Source organism: Mastomys coucha, unplaced genomic scaffold, assembly GCF_008632895.1.
Source record: "Mastomys coucha isolate ucsf_1 unplaced genomic scaffold, UCSF_Mcou_1 pScaffold16, whole genome shotgun sequence".
Lineage (NCBI taxonomy): Eukaryota > Metazoa > Chordata > Mammalia > Rodentia > Muridae > Mastomys > Mastomys coucha.
In genome coordinates this window covers 78760109-78785712 of record NW_022196898.1, presented here as the reverse complement: position 1 = coordinate 78785712, position 25604 = coordinate 78760109, and the positions used below count along the sequence as shown (strand labels likewise).

The following is a 25604-nucleotide window of genomic DNA, read 5'->3' as shown; positions in this document are numbered from 1 at the left end:
CACCTCTTTCGTAACAGTTGATCTCCTGGTGTGATGGTTTGAATGAGAACGTCCCTCAAAAGGCTCACACATTTGAATATCTAGGCCAATTAGTGGTGCTGTTTGAGGGGGATTCGGCGGTGTGATCTTTTTGGAGAAGTATGTCACTGGAGACATACTTTAAGAGTCTAAAGCAGTGGCTCTCAACCTTCTTGATGCTGTGACCTTTTAATACAGTTCCTCATGTTGTGGTGACCCCCCAGCCATAAAATTACTTTTGTTGCTACTTCATAACTGTAATTGTGCTACTGCTATGAATCGTAATGTAAATATGTGATATGCAGATGGTCTCAGGCGACCCCCATGAAAGGGTCTTTCCACCTCCAGAGGGGTCGTGACCCATGGCTTGAGAACCACTGGTATGAAGACTCCTCATGTTTCCTGCTTACTTTCTCTGTTCCATGTTTGTGGTTTGGGATGAGAGCCCGCAGTTGGCTGCTGTATCTGCCATGCCTGTCACTTGCCACCACTGCTTTCCACTATCCTGGACTTTAACCCCTAGAACCATAAGCCCAGATTAAACTCTTTTTTCCCCAAGTTGCCCTGGTTATGATGTTTTATAGTACTGGTTATTACTGGTGACCACGGATACGAACACGGTGTGTGATGCTTTGTCTCAGTTGTCGGCTTGGGGAGGTCCAGAATCCCCTGAGGGCCTCTGGGCGTGCAGGTGAGGAGTTATCAGAATAGGTCCATTATGGTGGGGGGACCCACCGTGAAGTGGGAGGCACCATTCCCTAGGCTTGGCTTGTGGACTGCAGAGAAAGGAAGACTCCAGCCAATCACTCCCATGTGCTGCTTACTGCTTCCTGACTAGGACACAATGTCAGCGGCTGCTTCAACACCCTAGTGTGACCTCTCCAAAATAAACCCTTCCTGCCCGCCTTTACCTGCTTTTATCACAGCAATGAGAGACGTGACTCATTAATACACAATGTTTCTTGAACTTTGGTCTTAATAAGGACATTCTGTACTTGGGTTTTTGGTTTTTGGTTTTTTTAACCAGTGATTCTGGATGAAATGTCGGCATGGTGTGGGTGATGGGGTGTTCTTTTTTCAGCACTCATGGGATCCGAGACATCAGTGTCCTCTCTTCTTTACATGCATACTATCTTTTGAGCCCGATGAAATCAGAGCCCCTCTTTCAGTGACGTCTTCTCATGGGTTGAGAAAATTAAATAGTGGGAGAATGGACAGTCATAGGCATGTGATCAAACATCTTTCTACTGATTTTGGTACATAGTTTCTATTGATTTTGGTCCATAGACCTGAGCCTCACCAGCTCTGCACAGTGTTTCTGTTGAAGACTCATTAATTGCTAGTGTTGTCTCCTCGGATAAGCACTTGTTTTCTTGTTTCAAGTACCCAAACCAGCCCTATGCTCATTAACTTCAGCTTCTAATGACATATCACGTTTTCAGGAGAATTAACTTTAGCAGTATAAAGTGATACTTCATCAGCATTGCCATTTTAACTTCGGGAATTAGTTAAATAAGGTACAATGAGATTCTATAGGTCTGATATTGGCATAGGGAAAATACTCTTTTTTTTCTTCGTTTGTGCTAGCTGCTTTTGTGTGTCAACTTGACACAAGCTGGAGTTATCACAGAGGAAGGAGCCTCCCTTGAGGAAATGCCTCCATGAGATCCAGCTGTAAGGCATTTTCTCAATGAGTGATCAAGGGTAGGAGGGCCCCTTGTGGGTGGTGCCATCCCTGGGCTGGTAGTCCTGGGTTCTATAAGAAAGCAAGCTGGTGAGATGGCTCAGCAGGTAAGAGCACCGACTGCTCTTCCAAAGGTCCTGAGTTCAAATCCCAGAAACCACATGGTGGCTCACAACCACCCATAATGAAATCTGATGCCCTCTTCTGGTGTATCTGAAGACAGCTACAGTGTACTCATTTATAATAATAATAAATAAATCTTTAAACTTTCTAAAAAAAAAAAAAAAAAAAAAAAAGAAAAAAGAAAGCAAGCTAAGCAAGCCAGTAAGTAACATCCCTCCATGGCCTCTGCATCAGCTCCTGCTTCCTGACCTGCTTGAGTTCCAGTCCTGACTTCCTTTGGTGATGAACAGCAATGTGGACGTGTAAGCTGAATAAACCCTTTCCTCCCCAACTTGTTTCTTGGTCATGATGTTTTGTGCAGGAATACAAACCCTGACTAAGGCACTGTTATTTAGTAATATTGTCTATATATACATGTGTGAGTCTGCATTAGTGTATGTACACCACATGTGTACAGGAGGCTGAGGAGGCCAGAGAAGAGCATTGGATCCCCTGGAACTGGAGTTACAGTCAGTTGTGAGCTGGTATGTGGGTGCTGGGAACTGAACCCAGGTCCTCTGCTAGAGCAATGGTGTTCTTAACCACTGAGCCACCTTTCCAGCCCTAGGAAGACACTCTTACGTGGAAGCTGTTCTTTGGGTGACCAGCCTCTGTGGACTTTGGTTTTCTTTTGTTGTGGAGCCTTTTGAAGAATCTATTCTCTGAGAGATTCTGGATATTCCCCCAGCGTTAATGGCTCGTGCTGAACTAAAGCCAGGTCATTAGCCAGCAGTGGTAGAGAATAGTCCAGAGGAGACAAGCAAGCAAATGAGCATGCTTCATGCTCAGGTGGCCAGAGGTCAAGGAGAAGGGACAGGAACATAATGAGCACTGGGCCAGACTTTAAAGAAAAGAATTAAACTGGTTCTATTTAAGGGAGGCAGAACAAGAACATGGTGTTTGAAAGCCCTGGGAGCTGCCATTCCTTTAAGGTATCTTTGGACAGTGCCTTTATGACATAATATCTGGAACGTTTTTATGAGCAGCATCAGGAAGGCTTTCCAGTGGTACCATTTTAAGGTCAGAGATTTCCTCATCCCTTGTGTTTGAGGAGAGGCGACAACCCAGGAGTTACATGAGTAGGTGGGGGGACACGACTGGGGTCAACAGGGGCTGGCAGAGTGATGCGCCAGGCACAGCAGTTGTGCATTAAAGTCATCCATAGGAGTTTTTAAGTGCATCATCTTGGCGCACACCAGACTGGATGCCTCACAATACCCACAGGTCATCTTAAAGGTTCCCAGCTGGGTCTGGTTTGCTGAGGTGTAGATCTCGGGTGATAGTTCTCATAGCTCAGCAATCACGCTCACCTGCCAGGTTAGGGACCCACAGTGGCCCTGCACCCACACAGACTGAAAAGGGCTGAGTCTTTTGAGGCAGCTTCTCTCACGGAACCTGGAGTTCGCCAAGCAGGTTAGACTAGCTAACCAACGAGTTCTAGCAATCCTCCTGTCTCCACCTCCCCAGGCATCTGGCTTTTTATGTGGGTGTTGGGGATCTGAACTCGGACCCTCTGGCTTTTTTTGGTGAGCATATTATCAATTCCCTAGCCCTGAAAAGTAATTTTGGCTATTACCATAATTACGTTTGATTGAAGCCTTAGGATTATAGACCTGTTATTTTAACTAACTTATGTGCTATATGACAAGACTTTTTCTGGGCAGATACAATACACATGTCTATTCAGCCCAAGTAGAAAACCCACAGTAGACCAGAGTACAGATACCATCAAAGTGCAGCTTGGTGAGCCCACGAGTTTTATTGGAGTTACTTACAGGAATATGGATGGAGGGTTACTTCCAGGCACAGAGATGACTCAGAAAGCTGCATCACCAAACCTACCCCAGAATGGATGACGGCTCCCAAAGCTACAAACCTGGTTCTAGAACAGCTAGGGCTACACAGAGAAACCCTGTCTATCAAAACTAAAACCAAAACCAAAACCAAAACCAAACCAACAAAACAAGAAAAAAAATAAAAACAAAGCCAGGAACCGGGACCACACTGCACAGCCTACAGGCAGTTCAACAGGTTGCAGAGTATCCTTCCCCAGGGCCTCCGTTGGCCTAACCCTCCTCCGAGCAGCTCTCCTGGGTTTTGCTTCTTCTGGGCAATTGCTTTGGCCTGTGAGTTGCCTTTGCAGCTTGGCTTTGCTGGCATCTGAGAGAGGACTCTGTGCTTTTATTGTTTATTCTGGCAGGAGGGGGCCTAGAGAATCTCTGATCAGTTTCAGGGACTTCCTGAAGCTAGTTTGAGTTGTGTACTACTTTCCTGATTAAAGAGCTTCCTTCTTGCCGGGGCAGTGGTGGCACACGCCTTTAGTCCCAGCACTTGGGAGGCAGAGGGAGAGGGCAGGCGGATTTCTGAGTTCGAGGCCAGCCCGGTCTACAGAGTGAGTTCCAGGATAGCCAGGAGTACATAGAGAAACCCTGTCTCAAAAAACCAAACCCCCCCCAAAAAAAAAAAAAGTGCTTCCTTCTTATAGGATAGAAGGTTTTCAATCTGGGAGGAAACTGCTACACAACACTCTAAGTTTCAGTTTTCCTCATGTATCAAATGAAACAGTAAGGTTAATTTCCTTTAAAATGTATTGGAGCATGAGTGTGTGAGAATTGATTTGTTATAAATGCATCAGAGCATCGTGGGAGAACTGATGTGTTACTCAGTTACTCAGTAGGCATTTTTAGTGATATTGTTACTGAACTTACAATAGTTTCCATTCTCTTTTTCTGCTCGAAAGAGAAATTTATATAAATTTAATATAAATTTAGTTTATAGTTTATAAATGCTACTTTATGATCGTTGTATATTGAAAGCTGGTTATTTCTGCAGCTAGTCCAAGTGTCATGTGTGCCTCCAGCTGGATTACAGGAAGGCAAGTCCCAGAGCCAGGCAGTCTCAGAACTTAATCCTAGCTTCAGGCCTCCCTGAGTGCTTGTGGTTAAGTGGCTCAGTCTCTTTTGTCTTGCTGCCTCCTTTGCAAAGTGGTTGTTGCTCTGCTTCACCACACTGGAACAGTCAGAAACCGTCTTGGGAAAGTACAGCCTTGACCCTGGCACGAAGTAGGTTCTCAGTAACTTCCGGTCCTTGTTACATTTTTCGTCTTTTTAAAGGGTTTATGGTTTTTCTGTTGGTCGAGAGTAGGTATAAAATGTTACTTACATTGGCTTACACAAAATTGCACCGATAATTCCAGAAGAAGCATGCTGGACTCTCAGGTGTCCTTGGCTGCATCACTCTGCCAGCTCCTGTTAACCCCACCTACTCATGTAACTCGTGGGTTGTCGCCCCTCCTCAAACACAAGGGATGAGGAAACCTCTGTCCTTAAACTGGTACCACTGGTGGCCATCCCTCCTGCCTGTCAAGTGACATCTCACAACTGCCAAACACAGAGCAGGCTAGTTCCCTGCCTGGCCCTACCAGGGCCTTGAGATTTATTAATTTCTGTTGTATTTTACTAGCCCTTCCCCTATATGGTTAGGTAATTTTTCAAGGGGACCCACCTCCAGACATCTGCATGGTGGCAACTTACTACTACAAAGGTATGAAGTACAAGCAGTAAAGAGGAGGGACAGCTGGGGTGTGCCAGGTGCCAGGCAAGAGCTGGCAAAGGTCTTCCCTGTCCCTCACAGCCACATTGGACGTGTGCAGTTCCCTCAGCAGCGAGATGTGACAAACCATGTAAAAAGTTGTCTGTAGACGCTCTAGCTCAAGACTTGGCATCCAGGCTGTCTTAGTCGGGGTTTCTATTCCTGCACAACCATCGTGACCAAGAAGCAAATTGGGAAGGAAAGGGTTTATTCAGCTTACTTCCATCTTGCTCTTGATCACCAGAGGAAGTCGGGACTGGAACTCAAGCAGATCAGGAAGCAGGAGCTGATGCAGAGGTCATGGAGGGATGTTTCTTACTGGCTTGCTTCTCCAGGCTTGCTCAGCCTGCTCTCTTATAGAACCCAAGACTTCCAGCCCAGGGATGGCACCACCCACAAGGGACCCTAGCCCCTTGATCACTAATTGAGAAAATGCCCCACAGCTGGATCTCATGGAGGCACTTCCCCAACTGAAGCTCCCTTCTCTGTGATAACTCCAGCCTGTGTCAAGTTGACACACAAAACCAGCCAGTACACAGGCATTTTACTGAGGCATAACCATGATATCATCCGAGGGATGACCATGATATCATCTGATTCCCACACATGCCAACATTGCACTGTCTTGGGAGAGCCTGCAGCAGCGGAAGCTGCACTATCAGAAAATGACGAGAACTTGCTCCAAACCCAAGTGCCAGAGGTCAGCCCAGGGTGAGCTTCGCAAGCAGCCTCCCTAAAGGCAGGAGACCCGGGTCTGCTGTGGTCAATCCCTTCTGTACTGTTTCTAAAGTTGTTCTTGCCTTGGTCACCTCGAACTTACTGAATTGGAGACTTAGATTTGTGTACAGTCAGAGTTGTTGACTCTTGGCTTTGGCTTGCTGGAGAAACACTGGCCTGGGTCCTCAGGTGTTCTGCTTGGGAAAATGGTTTGGCCTTAGGCTGACAGCCGGGGTCACTGTGTGCTTCTGTCCCTTATCAGGATGATGTGGCCTTATTGCCCCACCCCCAACCCCCATCACCCTGATCTGTCAGTTCTCCTGTCTCAGCAGCTTTCTCATTCTTTGTTTCCCAGATACTGGGATGCTGACGCTGCCCCCAGGCCGGGCAGGCTCTGACCTGTACCACTGAGTGGGAGAAGCCCTAGGTGTAGCGGTCATTTTAAGCTTACGTTTCAACATTTCAAACTTGATGCGTCATTGGAAATCTTGCTTCCGGATTTGCACCTGTTGGCTCTCATTGCTCATCTGGTTCTATCTCGTTCTCTCTGTGTTTTCTGCTCTGAGGTTTAGCTGCTTGGCTTCAAGAATATCACATGATAACAGTGTTTTTCACTTTCTTACTTCTTGGGCAGATCTGCAGCTAGCCTGCCCCTCTCTCCACACCACCAGTGCCCACCTGTCCTAAAGCAGTGGCTCTAGGGAGTACTCAGGCTTCCTGGAGCCTCTCCTCAGGGCTGGCTGTCACATTGTGTCTGCTGTAGGTTGGGTGTGTCCTTCTGCTCCTGCCTTGAATTGAGTCACATTTGTTTATAGGCGACTCAATAGTTCGGGTTTTTTTTTTTTTTTTTTTTTTTTTTTGACAAACTCCCTGTTCTGTAGTCCTTGCTGGGGCTTTTGGCAGACTGGCAAAAGGAGTTGACTTGACCCTGACAGTGTAGAAACCAGGCTAGTTGTTTGTGGACTTGGGACCCAGCTTCACTCCATATACCTGTGCCTCAGGGACATCACCCACCCATGGGGGAGTGAGAAGGCAGGAAATGTGGAATCCCCTTTGCCCCCGGAAACTGGTTAATTGTCATTGACTCTGCTCTTCTTTAAGTTTTGTCATTAAATAGCTCTTGGAGATGAGATCTTTATTGACCTGGCGATTAGAATTTTAAGTTTCACCTACTTCTGCTTTAAGGGCCCCGAAAAGAGGTGTGTTACGTGAGAATCTGTTGTGTGATTTAGGACTATCTCAGACAAGAAGCACGTGTCTGACATTGGCTGATACTTATGTTCATGAGCTATTTTAAGTGGAATAGTAGTGAAGCCATGTGAAATATGAAACCGATTCCTTTTTTTTTTTTTTACAAGACAGGGTTTCTCTGTAGCCCTGGCTATCCTGGAACTCACTCTGTAGACCAGACTGGCCTTCACCTTAGAAATCCTCCTGCCTCTGCCTCCCAAGTGCTGGGATTAAAGACAAGTGCCACCACCGCCCGGCTTCCTTTTCTTTTTTCTTAAAAAAAATTTTTTTTTTTTTTTTTAGGTAGCTGCAGCAACTGGTCATACCGTAGTATTGGTGGATCAAACGGAAGACATCCTGGCAAAATCCAAGAAGGGGATTGAGGAAAGCCTGAAGAGAATGGCAAAGAAGAAATTCACAGAAAACCCGAAGGTAAGTTCTTATCAGTTTCTAAGGCCTGTCCTCTGATGGCTCCAACGGTGTGTGTGTGGGTGTGTGTGTAGGGGTGTGGGGGTGGGGGTGTGTGTGTGCATGAGTGACTGCACGTGCGGCCTGTCCTCTGATGGCTCCATCTTTGTGGGGGGGGGGTGTGGGTGTGTGGGTGTGTGGGTGTGTGTGTGCATGAGTGTCTGCGCGTATGGCTTCACCTTCTTGTGTGCTTGTGTCTAATTGATTGTGTAAAAGTCATAACTGTTTTTACAAGTGTTTCTCATCCTTCCACTGGCCCTTTAATGCAAGTATTACATATATAGGTAGAGTCATGTTGGGGTGACCCTTGACCACAAAATTATTTCTGTTGCTACTTCATAACTGTGATTTTGCTGCTGTTGTGAGTCATACTGTACTTATCTGAGATGCAGGATATTGGACATGTGACCCCTGGGAAAGGGTCATTTGACCCCCAGAGGGTCACGACCCACTGGTTTAGACCAGTGTCACTTGCCCCTAAATACTCTGTTTGGGGCCATTAGAAAGCAGGAGTCAACCATTTTGCTCCTGGGGAGGCTCTAACATCATGTTTGTGCCACTGAGCTTGATGTAAGGGTGAGAAATCAAGGAATGTTTATTCTGCCAAAAAGAGAGGCGAGAATGAAACAGGAAGCTACTTTGGGGATTTGTAAGGTAAAAACTGAAATGCTTCACTAAATACACTGTATTTAGAGAAAAGCTTTTGGTTGTGTGGGCACATCTAGGGCCAATTGTTCTCAGTTTTCTGAGCAGAAAAAAATGGAACACCGTGAAAGATGGGGTCTTTTGTTTACTAGTTTTTCTTGTTGGAACTTGATATGTCACTGGCATTCACATTAATTAGAAATACTGCATAAGTCACTCATTTGAATTTTTATTTCTGTTGTCGTCCTGATAAAAGTTGCTTAAGACTGAATGTTTCTCCATATACAGGTAGAATCCAAATAGGATATTTGCCCTTTTCCCCCCTAATTTAAATTTAATTTTCACTTATTTTTAAAGTTAAACACATTAGTTATTTTTCTTGTTGCTATAATAAAATAACTGAATAAATATGATATAAGAAGTCTTTATGCGGGCTGGAGAGATGGCTCAACGGTTAAGAGCACTAACTGCTCTTCCAAAGGTCTGGAGTTCAAATCCCAGCAACCACATAGTGGCTCACAACCATCCGTAATGTAACGCCCTCTTCTGGTGCTGTCTGAAGACGGCTTATTTGTAATAATAAATAAATCTTTAAAAAAAAAGAAGAAGTCTTTATGCTGTCTTATTGTGTTAATCCTGCCAGGCCAATAAGACCAATACCACATTTTTTTTTTTTTTTTTTTTTTTTTTTTTGGTTTTTCAAGACAGGGTTTCTCTGTGTAGCCCTGGCTGTTCTGGAACTCACTCTGTAGACCAGGCTGGCCTCGAACTCAGAAATCCATCTGCCTCTGCCTCCCAAGTGCTGGGATTAAAGGTATGCACCACCACCGCCTGGCTCCAATACCACATTTTTTGAGCCAAATTTGAAGCAAACTTTATTAAACACTGGCCAGGATCCTGGATACTGTTCAGGTCCATACCCGGGATTCCCCAGACTAAAGTCCCAGGGGCTTATAAAGACAAACCCCAGAAGGCCGTGTATTTCCCACCTTCATCCAACCCAGAGCAAGCATGCATCCTGATGTTTACTTCCTGCCTGTATACCTCCCACCTGTGTGTGAGCAAGCACATCCCATGCAGTTGGGGCGGCCAAGCTTGTTCACAAGAGCAAAAACACCCGGCTTGTTAACTTACATAAATGACAGCCTCCAAGATTAGTTACGTGTCCTTGGGTACGTGGGGGGCTTACAGGTTAGAGATGTTTTTTGTTTTCTAGATCTCTAAACCGAAAACACAATAGGCCTTACAATAATAGTTCAAGAGAACCACTCCATGACAGTGGAGAAGTCATAGCCATGGATGGAGAAGGCAGGACAGCAGGAGACTAGATGGTCATGCTGGCCCACAGTCAAGAAGCAGAGAGCCACAAAAGCTCATACTTAGCTTGCTTTCTTCTTTTATTTAGTAAGGGACCCTAGACCAAGGAAGGGCACCACCCATGACGATGGGTCTTTCCTACTCACTTAACCTAATCTAGATAGTCCCTCACGGGCACGCCCATAGGCTTGCTCCTACTTGATACCAAGTTCTGTTAAGTTGGCAAGACAGGCATCATAGTTAGCATACAAAGAAATGGATTTCATAATGACATTTTCATACTCGTACATCATTTCTCCAATACACCTCCTCCTCTTTTGGTTCCCTGCTACCTCCCAGCGCCTCCTTCTACTTTGATACCACATGTGTTCCATTATTGTCTTTTCCTACCCATCCCCTTAAGGTTCTCCACCCTTCCTGCAGTGCTCTTTCACACACACACACACACAGAGAGAGAGAGAGAGAGAGAGAGAGAGAGAGAGAGAGAGAGATCTTGAGTTCAAATATAAGAGAAAACATGACATTTATTTTTCTGAGTCCAGCTTATTTCACTTAACATAATGATCCCCAGTTGTACACATCTTCCTCCAAGTGTAATGATTTCAATTTTATTTCTTGTGTTTACGTGAACCACGTCTTTCCTTCTCCATCCATCCGTTGATGGGCATCTAGACTGGTTGCATTTTGTAGCTACTATGACTAATGCAGTGGTAAATGTGGATATGCAAGGATCTCTGTACTATGTTCCCTTAGAATCGTTCATTGCAGTTCTGTATCCGGTATTTGTGAGGAAACTCCATACTGTCTTCCGGCAGGATATAATGGTCCCCCCTTTCCCACAAACTCATCATTTGTTTTCTTGGTGGTGGCCATTTTGACTGGGATAGGATAGACTTTTAAAACCATTTAAAAAAAAACACTTTTATTGGCAATTTTTATATCTTTTGAAAACTGCCATCCATTAAACCATCTGTTGATAAGCTGCCTTTTCCTATTTTACGTGAGGCTTCCACAGTAGTATATGTAATTGCCTGAGGGAATCTCTCCAGGTGTCAGACAGGGAAGCGATCCCTGAGAAGAGATAAGCAAACCAGGGTAGACTGACTGACTTTGTCAACCCGGAGGAGACTTTGGGGAGTCCAATGCCAGGTGGTTCATTGTGAGCATACTTAAAACCATCTAGGGAGATTTCCAGGCAACAAGCAGCCTGATACCAGGTGCATAATAAAGCTTAAGATGTGACTACATACAAACTCTTTCACAACGTACATGTGACCAGGAGGGTGGGCTCTATGGCCAAAGTCCTAGAATCTAGGGAGGTCCCTGACGCTAGCATAGAGGTCAGCGGGCTGTCACGTATGTGTGACATCTCCCCTAAGGGTGGGTAATGGTCTAGGGAGGGAAGAGTCTGGGGAATTTGGTTGAGGTCTGCCTCTATAGCAAAAGCTGGGTGAGGTCGGCTTCCACGGATGCGGGGAAAGCTCTCCAGGCCATAACCACATCCACTCTCAGGTTTCTGGATGGAATGCAGGTATTTGATGTTATCTCCTCCACTGAGGAGACATCACATCAGTGATTAACATTCCTGCTTCTCCCGGTGTTTCTCTGTGGTAAGGACCTCTCGCCTCCAACTGCCTTACAGTTTTTATTGTGGATTATATTATATATACAACTTAAGACTTGACATTTTAGCCACTTAGTGTTTTATTAGCGTGTATGATGAGTTCTACATTCCGTTATGATATTTTTGTACACAGACACACATAGTGCATTTTGATCCTATTTGCTCTATTACACTCTCTTGCCTCCGCTTTCAGCACTTTTAAATTCGGTGACATCGGTTATATTTGCGTGTGCAGTATTCTAATGGTGTTTTATGATTTTGACCAGAAACTGTATTCATTAAGCAGCAACGATTCACTCTGTTCCCTCCCCCCAAGTAAACAAACGGCCATTACTATTGGGTTCGTCTGCAAGCTAGCCTGTGCCCTGGTACCTAGATGCACAGGATGCTCTTGTCTCTCCACGGGGAGGTGGAAGTTTTCCTGTCTCGGGTCGCAGGGACTTCTGTTGGGTGTCTCTCAGGCCTCTCTCTCTCCTGACTCAGCAGGGCCTGTCGCCCTTGCCTGTAGGGCCCAGTGAACATTCTCTTCTCCTTCTTGTCTGCCCAGGCTGGGGATGAATTTGTGGAGAAGACCCTGAGCTGCCTTTCAACCAGCACTGACGCAGCGTCCGTGGTGCACAGCACAGACCTGGTGGTGGAAGCCATTGTGGAGAACCTGAAATTGAAGAATGAGTTGTTCCAGAGGCTGGACAAGTTCGCTGCAGAGTATATAACTGATTTTTTTTGGGGGGGGGGGTGGCTTCTGAAAGTTCTTTCTCTAGCTCTTGAACCTCCCTTCCTGACAGTAGGCCCGCCTCTCTGCCACCTAACACCTCTGTCTTAGTTAGGGCTTCCATTGCTGTGCAGAGGCACCATGGCCGTGATAGTTCCGGTAAAGGGAAATTTTTGTTCGGGGCTGGCTTACAGTTCAGAGGGTTGGTCCATTTGCATCATACTGGGAAGCATGGTGACACACAAGCATGTGGTGCTACAGGGGTTCCCGAGAGTTCTATGTCAGGATCTTCGGACAGCAGGAAGAAGGAGCCACTAGGCCTGGCTTGACCATCTGAGACCTCAAAGCCCACCCCTTCAAGTGGGCTTTGACATACTTCCTCCTCTAAGGCCACACTTACTCCAGTAAGGCCGCACCTCCAATAATCCACTCTCTATGGGTATACGGGGGCTATTTTCATTCAAACCTCTGCCATTGTGGATCTCGAGAGGGGCAGAGCAAAAGAGACCTCAGGCAGCGGTAGGCACAGTGAGAACAGGCTCTCTGGAGGCAGCTTCAGTGGGACAGTGGGGAGCAAAGGCTACTTAAAACTTTGGGGAGCAAGTAGCTGCTTTTGGGGTACGTCTACATCATTGGCCTGGGCCAGAACTCCTCCCAAATGGGGATGCCTCATTTCCATAAGGAGAAATTCCAGGTGCTGCCTGACATGACCTTATAAGGCAAGAGGAAGTTTAACCTGGTTACTGGGCTGTGTGACCTTCTGCCAGGGGCAAACATGAGGGTACAGAGCTATGTGCACTGGGATACCCACAGGCCTAACAGAGGGGAGGAGTGATCCTACCCCTGCCAAGCTCAGGATGAGCTTCCCAGAGTTTAGACATGCCTCAACCCCCTTCTTGCGCTGGGCTGGCTCACCACAGCTCCATGGCTCCTAGACCCACAAAAACTCCATAACCTCTGATCCTTGTCTGCATGAGGGGTATAACTCGCCATGGTTATATGGAAGATCTGCCCAATGTCACACCTGTGTGTTTCCTGCAGCCGAAAAATTCTTAAATAAATGCCTGCTAGGAATTCAGAGTGGACCAGACAGAATGGTTTGATTGAAGGCAAGCATCTTTGAGCCATTTTTGACACTTCTCTGTTTTCAATTTTATTGGGGTTTAACTGCAACCCCCTTGAGGGCATTCAGTGAACACTGAACCTTCACGAGGCTTCCTGGGGAGGAAAACAGCCACATTGGGTTCGTGGAGGGGTGGCCAGGCTTGTAAGATCGTACATAGGTGACACTGTAGGGTCACAATCTAGGACCGCCTCTTAATGTTTGACTCTTAGCTTTTGGCAATTATGACGACTGACCAGTTCACTGGCATGTGCTTATTATGTCCACGTGTTGTGCCTATGGCCCATGACCTACTTGGCCACACTTCTCTTCTTGGTTAGATCTAAATGGACTAAAGTTACAAGCAAAAATACTTCTTAGGGAAGCACCGGTGACCTGTGGCTGAAGGAAAGAAGCACATGCACATCAGCTTACAGGGCTGTAAACCCTCAGGTGTATGTCCTGGTGTCTCAGAGGCCCTCTGACCTTCTTGTCCCCTGTACAGCACTCTGCTGGTCATGTGCATTGAGCCCTTCAGAAACTGACAAAGAGGACCCCTCTGGTACTGGGGTTAGCATAGAGCCTGGCAAGGCAACCAAACCAGGGACAGCCTACACGTTGACCTTCACTGTTCTCCTTAAGCAGTTTGGCCTTGATTCGAGGTCACCTAGTGGCAGTGAGCCTCCGACCCCTGATTCTCCCTGTGCCAGCTGAGGGTAAGGAGAGGTTGGGGAAGGGGCAGTCATGAGGCTAGGCCAGCTTTACCACTTCTTCTCTGTCTGACCTTGGGATGTCCCAAGGTTTACCACCTGCGATTTAAGGGTCTCGAGGTAGGAAATTTTGAAGACGTTTCCTGTTACTACCTTGGATTTTTAAAAAGCTTGCCCCCGAGGTTGAGAAAAGCTTGCTAGTGCCGTGAAAGCCAGCTCTCCTGTCCTAAGGCCTTGGAGACCTTCGTCCCTTACCTACCTACCCACTTAGTCTACACACACTCCCCAGAGGCTGTCTTCTGTAGTCCACGGTGACAGCCTCCCACACTCCTCCTGCCTCAGCCACTCACGTACTAGGCACACATGTGTATTTGGACACCCCCAGGCTTCTCTCTTTTCCAAATTGCTGATTTTTCCCCCCAGCTGTTTTCTTCCTGCCTGGCCCCAACTTTGGTCAGCAACCCCATAGAGAGTATGGTCCATAAGAGCCACTGTCCTTGGTGCTAGGACCAGATCCAACTGTGCTAAAGGGCGTCCTGCTGGTTTGTTAGTTATCCACAAGGTGGCGCTGTAGGAACGGGATTTGTCTTGGTGCCATGTGCACCCTCACTTTATTCTGGTCTTAACAAATTACGTTTTGAGAAGAAAAGAATTGGATTAGGTCTCTGTCAGTATGAAATTTGCAAGTTGATAAGTTAAGGTTCTATATACACAAAATAAGACAGGAGTGTTTTATCAGGATAGCCTGTAAGCAGAGGTCTGTGAGCATGTGTCGTGTGTGTCTGTCCGCACCCACCCTCCTTTCCTGGGTTGTCTGTGAGACTAAACTTCCCTTCCAGCCATGTTCAAAGCTTGTGTTTTCATTTCCATTCTTGCCTAATGACCAAGTTAAAGCTCTGCACTGGAGGGGGAACTACCCGGTGCTCCCGAGGGCTCAGCCCTTTTTCTCCAAGGATTGTTTATAGTTTCAAGTGTCTGGTCACTACATCATGCTGCATCTGGTAGTCCCCCCGCTAACGGCCGCCTCTTCTTACCTTCGCATATCGTGAAAATTAACTAATACATGTAGACGAGAGAACTTTAGTTTTTAAAAATTCAGGAGAGTCTGATGAAGATTATGCTTCGGAGACTGGTAACTTAAGATGTGGGGATTTAAATAAAATTGCAGTCGCTTGCCACCGGGCAGTGGTGGTGCACACCTTTAATCCCAGCACTTGGGAGGCAGAGGGAGGCAGATTTCTGAGGAGGGCAGCCTGGTCTACAGAGTGAGTTCCAGGACAGCCAGGGCTATACCGAGAGCCTGTCTTGAAAAACAAAATAAACAGACATACAAACAAACAAAAATGCAATGGCTTGGTCTCAGCCTCTTCTGTAGACGCACCTTCTGACTGACTTCCTCAGGGGAATGTGGGGAGCTGTGGGGGGTGCTGTTAGATCTGCAGCACACAGCTCCCTCATGCATCACAGTGATACAGTGCTATGGTGCTGACCATGGGCTCGCGGGGGACTCATTCTGGCTCTCCATCGTTTCTTCTCTCCACAGACATACCATCTTTGCCAGCAACACGTCTTCTTTGCAGATCACGAGCATAGCCAATGCCACCACCAGACAAGACCGGTTTGCTGGCCTCCACTTTTTCAACCCCGTCCCCATGATGAAGCTTGTGGAGGTCAGTGGGCATCTGCTCCTTACGTTGCATGAAACTTAACTGGAACCTGGAAGGTCAATACAAAAAACAAAACAAAACAAAACCCCTTTGTATCTCTGTTGTCACAATTGTCCTCTTCAGGAAGGAAAGAAAAGGCTGCTCAAATCTACTTTATTTCTTTATGTGCTTGTGTTGGGGCCAATGGCAGTGCTGACAGGGGACATCGGACTAGGAGGACGGGATGAGAGACGGGGGGAGGGGGGGGGACCCATCCACCTTCATATCAGCTTGCTCCATGCTGGAGGTGTGCAGTTCTCTGACATGGGGTTCTAGCTTCTCTGTCACTCCTGGTGTGAGTTCTGGTCCCAGGCAGCAGTCCTTCATGACTGTCTCGGCAAGGCGCAGCTCCTTGCAGTGATCAGAGCTATTGAAAGCAGCTTCCTGCTGTCTTGAGCTTACAGACCTCAGAGGCTGCGACTAGTAAAGGGGAGGGCCAGGCAGGGCTTGCCAGCCTTCCTGTTTGGACTGCTTCTGCTCACTTTCTGGGAAACTCTGTTGAGGGAGATGGAGTCGGATAGACAGTTTGCACTTGACAAGTGGCGGCTTGTCCTTTATAGGGGTTAATTAGAGGGTCTCTGGGAGCGACTGCCATTAAAGCAGCATTTGGTCGGAGGCTGTGGAGTTATTGCCGTGCGAAGTGTGGGGGACGCTGTGCTATGGAGCCAGGCAAACCTCCAGACACTGGCTGGGACCTCTCTGGGGCTTGTTTATGGCTGCCTTCTCAGTTAGCCCTTTGCCTTCTGTCTCCCGCACTGCCAATCCCCACCATAAGTGTGTTTTATCAGTTCTGGCTGCTTCATATCCACTTTCTCTCAAGTGGCAGGTTCAATCTGTCTGCAGCAGGAATTTTCCTGTTCTGTGACTTTGCTCCTCTGGTCTTCTAGGCTGCTATTAAAGAAGTAGAAAATGGGCTAGAGAGATGGCTCAGTGGTTAGGAGCACTGACTGCTCTTCCAAAGGACCTGGGTTCAATTCCCATCACACACATGACCGTTGACTGCAACTCTAGTCCCAAGGGATACCACAGTGTCTTTAGCCTATGTGGGCCAGGCATATGGGCCAGCAAAACACCTATATACATAACTTAGATATTTATAAAGGAGGTGAACAGTGGAAAGAAGAGTCATGGGAGGTAGAAGATGCAGTAACAGTGAAGAGTCATGGGAAGTAGAAGATGCAGAAGAGTCATGGGAAGTAGAAGTTGCAGAAGAGTCATGGGAGGTAGAAGATGCAGAAGAGTCATGGGAGGTAGAAGATGCAGAAGAGTCATGGGAGGTAGAAGATGCAGAAGAGTCATGGGAGGTAGAAGATGCAGAAGAGTCATGGGAGGTAGAAGATGCAGAAGAGTCATGGGAGGTAGAAGATGCAGAAGAGTCATGGGAGGTAGAAGATGCAGAAGAGTCATGGGAGGTAGAAGATGCAGAAGAGTCATGGGAGGTAGAAGATGCAGATTGCCTTTATGCAGCAAGCAGCGAAGGGGAGAAGATTCATTCAGCACTTAGTGATTTGTCAGCTTTAGTTACCAGGTGACACGTGTTTGCATTCTGCACACAGCACTCATTCTGTAGAGCTGCTGAGAAGAGCAAGAGTCCTCTCCACTTCGTCTTCTTGAGAAATGTAGTGTATTGGTTAATAGATAATGCTTAGCAGATGTTATCATTTTCTAGAAAATATTCTAGGAAAGTGTTCAGTTCTAATGAGTATTTATAGTTTTTTAATTAATTTTTATTAGTTTCCTGAGAATTTCATATGATGCGTTTTGATCATATTCCACTTCTGTGAAAACCCATCCCAGGCCCAGCCCCCTTTCCTCTCCTCCCGATGTTGTAGTAAATGAAACCCATATACTTTGGGTGTGTGGCTTCCAGCTCCCCCTCCAGGCTGGGCTTTGCTTTTTTTTTTTTGTTTGTTTGTTTTTTGTTTTTTTTTTCTGCTGTTGGTGCTGAGCACCAAAATAAATGGGGGCAGTGAGCCAAGGAGTCCTTCCCTTCCCTGGAGTCGAGAATTGCTTTGGAGCTGTAGCTTATCTGTGCCACGTTGTCCTTTGTTGAGTGAAAGAATGTTTATGCATCCCTCCTACTTACAAAACTTGAAGATCCGAGGCTGGCAGCCTTTGTCCTGGCTGTGGATCTAACACAGGCCTCTGTAGGATCCTTCAGAAGAGTTTGAAGGTCGCTGTTCGTGGGAGTTTCTGGCCCGTTCTGTGTAGCTGGTCTTCGCTGTTTTGTGGGTCCTTCTTTTTCACACCCTTTATTCCCTCTGCCCCCATTTCACCCCCATCACAGAAGGATAGAGTGGAGAGAGATAAAGATCCCTGAATCTAATTCTGTCTTCCCTTTCCTTCTTTAAGCACGACTAACAAACCCCCAACCAACCCCCAGTGACCCAACAACCACCAGCACCTCTCAGGGCCCTAGCATTTTTATACCCTCTGAAAAGTTCCAAATGTCACACAATTGCCGAAACTATCTGTAGCTAGCAAAACCACGCCTTGACTAGAGCATGAGGCAAATCATACTCAGCTGCTGAAGTCATTCGGAAGCAGCCCTGTATCCCCACACCCAGGATTAAAATGAAAATACCGTCATTCATTCATATATGTATGTATATATATATATATATATATATATACACACATATATACACACACATATATATAGTCATTGATATATATATACACACATATACACACACATATATATAGTCATTGATATATATATATATATATACATATATATATACACACACATATATAATATTCCTGTGGTTTTTAGAGAAACCAGAACTTCAAAATTGTCACTTTAGTTCTTTACTCTTCATATCTACCCATCCTTTGGGTTTGTTTCTGTTCCCAGCGACCTGCTCCCTGCAGTGGAATACCCCAGCCCTGCTGTGCTATGAGCTCTCCTTTGCTATTCACGTCTTTCCTTTCCTCTCCGCACAGACCTAGCTTGTCTTCTTACACGGGACACTTCTTAGTTCCTCACTTCACCGAAGGGATAGAGACACTGGTGACGGTCAGTAGAAGCTGAGACTCCTCATTATGACTCTAGTTGATGTTCATTACTGGCATTTAAAATCTTTGTGTACATAGGTGGTGCGTGTAATTCACCCTGAGCTCTCCCATGTAGCGAAATCCAGTTTCTGACAAGTCCCTGAGACCTACGATTTGAGGGTTGTGCTTGGTGCCACCTCTTCTAGATTCCGGCTGGGTAGCGGCTGTGCCCTTTGTGCATTGAGGGCTGTTAGTACTCCCAACTGGGGGACTGCCTGGGTCCTACTGGCAAAAAGTGAAAGCATTCCTCTCCAAGGAACCTGCTCCGAGGTCCTGAGAGCTGGGGCATCTGTGTGGGAGCAGGTGGCACAGTGAGATGGGCATTCAACTAGGAATCCTGATGGCTATGACTTAGGCACATCACCCCTCATCTGCAGCAGAGGTGGGTTCTATGAAAAGAACCTTAAGAACAGCCTCCCCACATCCTCCCCAAGACCTTGTACACACACACACACACACACACACACATACCACACACCACACTGCACCAGCTTCCATTAACAATGACAGGAAGGAGGGCTAGGGTTTCCTGGGCTCCTTCTCCCGCTAGGCGCCATGCTTGGCACGTTACCCCAGTCTGTCTTTACTCAGCTCCTTGATGTGGATAGAGTGGTTTTAATGTCACTTCAATTTCACAAAACATGTCCAGTGTCCCATGCCAATAGGGCCAGTAAGTGGTCCAGCTGGGATTTGCCTCTAAGACATCTGGACCACGGAAATGCCCAGAAAACTCCCTTACCCTACTCAGCAACACATATTTGATTTTTAACCCTGGGTTTGTGTATTCTGCTGACTCCAGTGCCATGCATGGACTTTTGCATCAACAGTTTGCTTCTGGCTTGAGACACCTACTGTGCTAAAACTAAAGGCATTGTGTGTGTGTGTGTGTGTGTGTGTGTGTGTAGATCCTTCGATTCAGTTTCCTTGTACCATTCTGCTTCTCTGTTCCCTCCCATCATGATCCCCTGCTTTGCATTTCCAGGTCATTAAAACACCAATGACCAGCCAGAAGACATTTGAATCTCTGGTCGACTTTTGTAAAACCTTAGGAAAGCATCCCGTCTCTTGCAAGGTAAAGTGTGGGTAACGTTTGTGTCTGTTTTCCATTGCTATAGTAAAATACCCAAGGCAGGTAACTGTGAAGGTGGGGCAGGTGAAACCCTAACTTGGCTTGCAACTCGAGAGCTTCGGGGTAGGGGGTGGGGTGGGAGGGAATGATGCCAGCATCAGTGGAGCTCTGGTGAAAAGTGCACTCTAATAAACACATCAACCAGTAATGCTACTGTGTATTTTCAAGTAATGAACTACACAGAGTTGGGTGTGTCCTGCTGCAAACATCTGGAAACACTGTAGATCCCCCTGCTGGATCTAAAACATGTGACATGCTGTACAGCCTTGGGATGGCTGTGACTTGAACTCTCTCCTGGGCGGCTGGTACAGATGCCCTCTCTCCCTAACAGGAATATTTTGTTACACAGTATATAGCTATATCTACTGTCTGTTACAGCAGCGTTTCTGACCCTTGTTCTTTGTGACTGCTATATTATCTGGAAATCTCTCCTCAAAAGCTAGAATAACTAACTCAGAGAGGCTCCCAGAAGGCCTCACTCAGGATCGCACACACAGGTTCTTTCGTTCTCTGATGAGACCGCCTTGGCCCTAAACTTGCTGTTCGATGCTCTGATGAATGAGCGGGTTCAGGAGAAACACAGCTTTGGGCAGTTCCTCCCCCACCCCCACCCAAGCTCTCCTACCTTCTTATGCTTTGTAGTATGATTACTGTTTTCTACCTTAACGGAGAATCAGTGGGAGAACACAAGGGTAACAAACCCCTGGTGTGACTAAACTAAAATATTCAGGTGGTTTAAAAGAACAAAACTAGGTGGGGTTTTGTTTTGTTTTGTTTTGTTTTTAAAGGAGACTACCTTCCTGACTAGTGGACCAAGCACATGAGTCAGCTCTCTCTCTCTCTTTTTTTTTTTTAAAGATTTATTTTATTGGGGCTGGAGAGATGGCTCAGCAGTTAAGAGAACTGACTGCTCTTCTGAAGGTCCTGAGTTCAAATCCCAGCAACCACATGGTGGCTCACAACCACCCATAATGAGATCTGACGCCCTCTTCTGGGGTGTCTGAAGACAGCTAGAGCGTACTTACATATATACTTACATATAATAAATAAATCTAAAATAAATAAATAAATGTATAAAAAAAAAACAGGCTGCAGGTTGGACCGGTACTCCTTTAATCTCAGCACTTGGCAGGCAGAGGCATGGGGGTCTCTGAGTTTGAGGCTAGCTGATGTACAAGGTGAGTTTACAAAGACATCACGAAACAGGACATAGGGAGGTTCTGTCTCAATAAACAAACCAAACAAACAAACAAAACAGAACAATGTGCTGGAGAGATGACTTGGCAGTTAGGAGTACCCTCTGCTCTTCCAGAGGACACAGGTTCAATTCTTAGCACCTACATGGTAGCTTAAAACTACTTTATAAAAAAAAAAAACAACAAAATTTAAAAAAATTTTAAAAAAGATTTATTTTATGTATATGAATACACTCTAGCTGTACAGATGGCCATGAGCCATCATGTGTGTGGCTGCTGGGAATTGAACTCAGGACCTCTGCCAGCCCTGCTCCCTCTGGCATAATTCACTGTAGCTGTCTTCAGATGCACCAGAAGAGGGCATCCAGTCTCATTACGGGTGGTTGTGAGCCACCATGTGGTTGCTGGGATCCGAACTCAGGACCTTCGGAAGAGCAGTCAGTGCTCTTACCCGCTGAGCCATCTCTCCAGCGCCCCCCCCCCCCCCCGAGTCAGCTCTCTTTAGCTACTGGGCCCTGAATAGCCAGATGGCTTGTTCAGAGAGCTAATGAGAAGTATGCTTGGGTTTTTGCTTTGTTTTGTTGGTTTTGTTTGTTTGTTTTGAGGATTCAGTATAATACTAAATTCAAACTTTGGAATGTTTTAGAAAGCAAACATGTGGCATCAACCACAACGGTGAGATATCACAACCAAAAAAGTCACGGATGACTTACATGTCAAACTCTGGCCAGGGCAGTGTTGGTGAGAACAGAAAGGCTGTGAGGTCTGGCTAGAACTGCTGGGCATCTCTGCCCTGTGGAGACAGTATGCTGAAATGAAGGGCCATTTAGTCCCTTTTGCCACGGTGGCCAGTTTGTGTGGCCTGTGGTTGAGTTAGCTCTGAAATGCACAGATGTCCCAGGGGTGGCTCCAGAGAACCTGGGCAATGGCGCTTCTTGGAGGAGTACGTAAGACTGGAGCGACTCCTGAGAGGGAAGTGGAGGGAAGGAGAGGGAAGACGCCTTACAAGACGGAGTAAGGGATGTCACAGCACATTTCGGAGGTGTGGATGACCGAAGCCTAGCATCGGAATCCCGGGTAAGAAGGAGAGGTTCGTACCGAATGGAAGGTAAAGCTTAATGAAGTCACTTGTCTTTCTCTTCCCTTAACAGGACACTCCTGGCTTTATCGTGAACCGTCTCTTGGTGCCATACCTCATAGAAGCTATCAGGCTGCACGAGCGAGGTACCTGTCCTAGGCCGGTCGAAGGCCTGCAGCTCTCGGGCTGTGCACAGGAGGGATGGGCTGTGCAGAGGCCAGGAAGGGGGTTTCTGCCTTCTATCTCTGCAGGACTAAGCTCAGCTCTGCCCTGGCCTTAGGAATTTTTGTCACTGGGTTCCCAGGGTCCCAGACCTCCCTATGAGCCTCTGACGTAATCCAGCAGCAACTTCATCAATGCTGCACATCTCCACCTCTGGACCTCTGCCATTAGTTAAAAGTTTACTGCATGGGGGGTTGATGGGGGTGTGACTCAGCTGTTGAGATGTGCACTGCTCTTCCATAGGACCCAAGGGCAACTCACATGTACCTGTAACTCCAGCCCCAGGGGATCTGAAATCTTCTTATTAGCTTATGCTCATGCACACGCACACTCACACACACACACTACAAATAGTAAGCGTTTACTACTTTCTAGTAATGGAAAAATGACCAGGATATGGGAAATGAATGGCAGGGATAATGCATGATGAAGGCGTTGTCCAGATCGACAAATATCAGGAAGCACTCATTTACACCTCATGATCCGAAATGTACTCCTTCTCTTAAAAAAATTGTGTGTGTGCACGTGCGCACATGTGTGTACTTGTACGTGTGTGTATGTGTGTGTGTATGCGCACATGTGTGTACTTGTACGTGTGTGTATGTGTGCGTGTGTGTGTGTATATGCGTGCACGCACATGTGTGTACTTGTACGTGTGTGTATGTGTGCATGTGCATGTGTCTCATACATATCTGGATATCATGACATGGCGCATGTGTGGAGATGAGAAGACAGCTTTGTGAGGTCAGTTCTCGCCCATCTTTGTCCAGGTTCTGGGGGGTCAAACCCAGGTCTCCAGGCTTGCATGGCACGTGCTTTTACCTGCTGATCCATCTGCCTGGCCCTCCAATATCTCTTCTAAGGCTGACGAAGAATGACTTTGTGGGCTTTAGAAACAGAACCCTCAGGACATGGTCCATGGGATGGGAGGATGGATGCACTTTCTCCCTGCCTGACTCTGCATGTCTGAGGGGCGAGTGTGATGTCTACTCTGAAGGCCAGCAAGCTGCAGGGACCTAGTAAATGCAATCGCCACGGCTGGTGACTTCGTTTACAAACACTCTCAAGAATGCCGTTCTGCAAACAGGGCCTTTGCACCAGCTCTTCCCAGCAGATGAAAGCACGCTTGCCTCCTCCAAGCTGGCTTTACACAGTAAACTGGCCTCTGTGCATAAGGAAGCTGTTGCCTGCTTTTACTCCAAGATCAAACCAACACTTCTGTGTTTATCTTCAACAAACTTGTCCGATTACACCTCAGAGAAAGGAAGTCTGTAGCATTTTGACCTACCTTGAAAACCATTTGAGTTCTCTCTCTCTCTCTCCTATCTCCCTCTTCCTCCCTCTCCCTCTCCCTCTCTCTCCTTCCCTCTCATAAATGTAATGTTTCAGAATGTAGCACCTCTTCATGGTGGTTTTCTCTCTGAAACACCCTGTCCTTTGATACCACTCTGAGTATCTGGTGCTAAGTTGAAAACTCTTTCTTCATGTCCATTGCCCTTGGCATTACTAGCCACCTTCTATGCTGCCTCAGGGAAGGCAGGACCTGGCTCCAGGGGATGCTTTCAGTTTGCTCTTGTTGTTTCTCTGGGTGGCCTGTCATTGCTGGTCCTGTGGCCTTTCTTGGTTTTTTTAGCTTTCTGTTTTTGTCAGAACATCTGTCTGTCCTGGAGTTGCTAAGTGTCATGTGGGTGCGTTTGCAGCATTTCACACTGTGGTCTGAACTCCAGTATAATGTCCTCTAATAACATCTCTTTGTCACTTGGTATTCAGTTGGCCAGCTCTGAGGAGTGCTTAGACGCATGCCCATTCTGGGCTCTGCATTTTCATTGAAGCCTTTAGATGCCCCCACTCTTGGTTGCCATCTGTCACCTTTGATCCCGTGCTGTTAACGGTGTTCCTCTTCTCTCTCAGCCCCGCCTCCTTCTACCAGGCTGCCATACTGAGTCTTGGCCATGTAGCTGTCCTGGTTATTACATGTTTTCTCAGTTCTGTCTCCGACACCACACTCACCAAGAAAGTGGGGGAGACCCTGCTTCCGGTTTCTGTCCATGTTCCTGGCTGGGGCCTGGCCTCTGCTGGTACTCTGGCTTTCTTTCCTAGCTCCCTTGGGGAGAATTTTTCTGTCCTGTGCTATTGATTCTCTCTCTCTCTCTCTCTCTCTCTCTCTCTCTCTCTCTCTCTCTCTCTCTCTCTCTCTGTGTCTGTCTGTCCATCTGTCTTTTGTCTGTCTGTCTGTCCCTGTAGTTTAGTAAGTGTTGTTTTGATGGTAGAGCCATCTGATGGTAGAAGGATGTCTGGGAGACTGTTTACGCAAGGGTTCAGAGAGCTGAGCAGCTGCCAAATACCCTGAGTGCCCACTACACCTCTCACACCCTGTGTAGAACAAGTCATGGAGGCTCACTGTATTTCTGACCTCTGACGGCCTCCAGTGGTAGACCTTCGCTGTACCTTTCGCAGCTGTACTGTCCCTGGCTTCCTTGCTTCAGACTGGTGGAGGCCTGATGGGTACGGTGAGGTCCCAGCTCTGGAGGCAGAGCATCTTCCTGTCCATATCGTGAGCTCACTCAACTCTGGTAGGGCAGTAAGGGCATGTGGTCAGCTCTCCTTAGGAAGGTTGTGCTGTGGTAGCCTGGGATGTCATGAAGTTACCTTCTAGTCACTGTAGGGTGTCCTAGGCACGCATACAAAGTGCCCACCACCAATCTCCCTGCTTACTCTGGCTGAACATAAGTAAAGCAGTTCTCCGGTAACTTGTGTGCAAACCCTGGCTGGGAACTCTTCCGCCTCACCCTCAGACTCTGCCATCGCCTCCACATACATCATTCCATCTTTTCCCTACTTGCTGTTCCTGAGGTCTATCTAAACTGGGCATAATCTATCGTTGTTCTCTCCGATAGCTCTCCCTAGGGCTGTTTGCCTCCCTGCCCTATGGCATGACAGCTCTGACTTCTCCAGCTGTCATCTTTTCTAGGGCATGGTCATAGTCCTCATCTTCATGTCCCCAACAGCTCACCCCAACAGACCGAGTGGGGATTCAGTCATCTGTCAAGGAAGGAGAGTCTCTGGCAGGGCTCCTCTCCTTGGAGCTGGAGCTTCTGCTGGTAATGTCGAGACTGGCCGGCAGGTGGTGCCAGAGAGCCAGAAAAGGACTCCAGGGTGGTGGTGGCAGGTCCTGGTCTCAGGCACCAGCCCCAGGCCTGCAGAGTTTTGTGTGGCTTTTTTTTTTTTTTTTTTTT

General features: G+C 46.9%; 1 protein-coding gene across 1 annotated transcript in view; it reads left to right on the top strand.

Moving 5' to 3' along the window:
* The window catches only part of Hadh (hydroxyacyl-CoA dehydrogenase), a 45028-nt gene that overhangs the window by 15014 nt on the left and 4410 nt on the right, over nt 1-25604 (top strand). The window contains exons 2-6 of the mRNA XM_031375531.1: nt 7706-7834; nt 12004-12161; nt 15524-15650; nt 19726-19815; nt 22220-22292. Of these exons, the coding sequence (XP_031231391.1) occupies nt 7706-7834; nt 12004-12161; nt 15524-15650; nt 19726-19815; nt 22220-22292 (577 nt within the window). The remainder of the gene's footprint in view (nt 1-7705; nt 7835-12003; nt 12162-15523; nt 15651-19725; nt 19816-22219; nt 22293-25604) is intronic.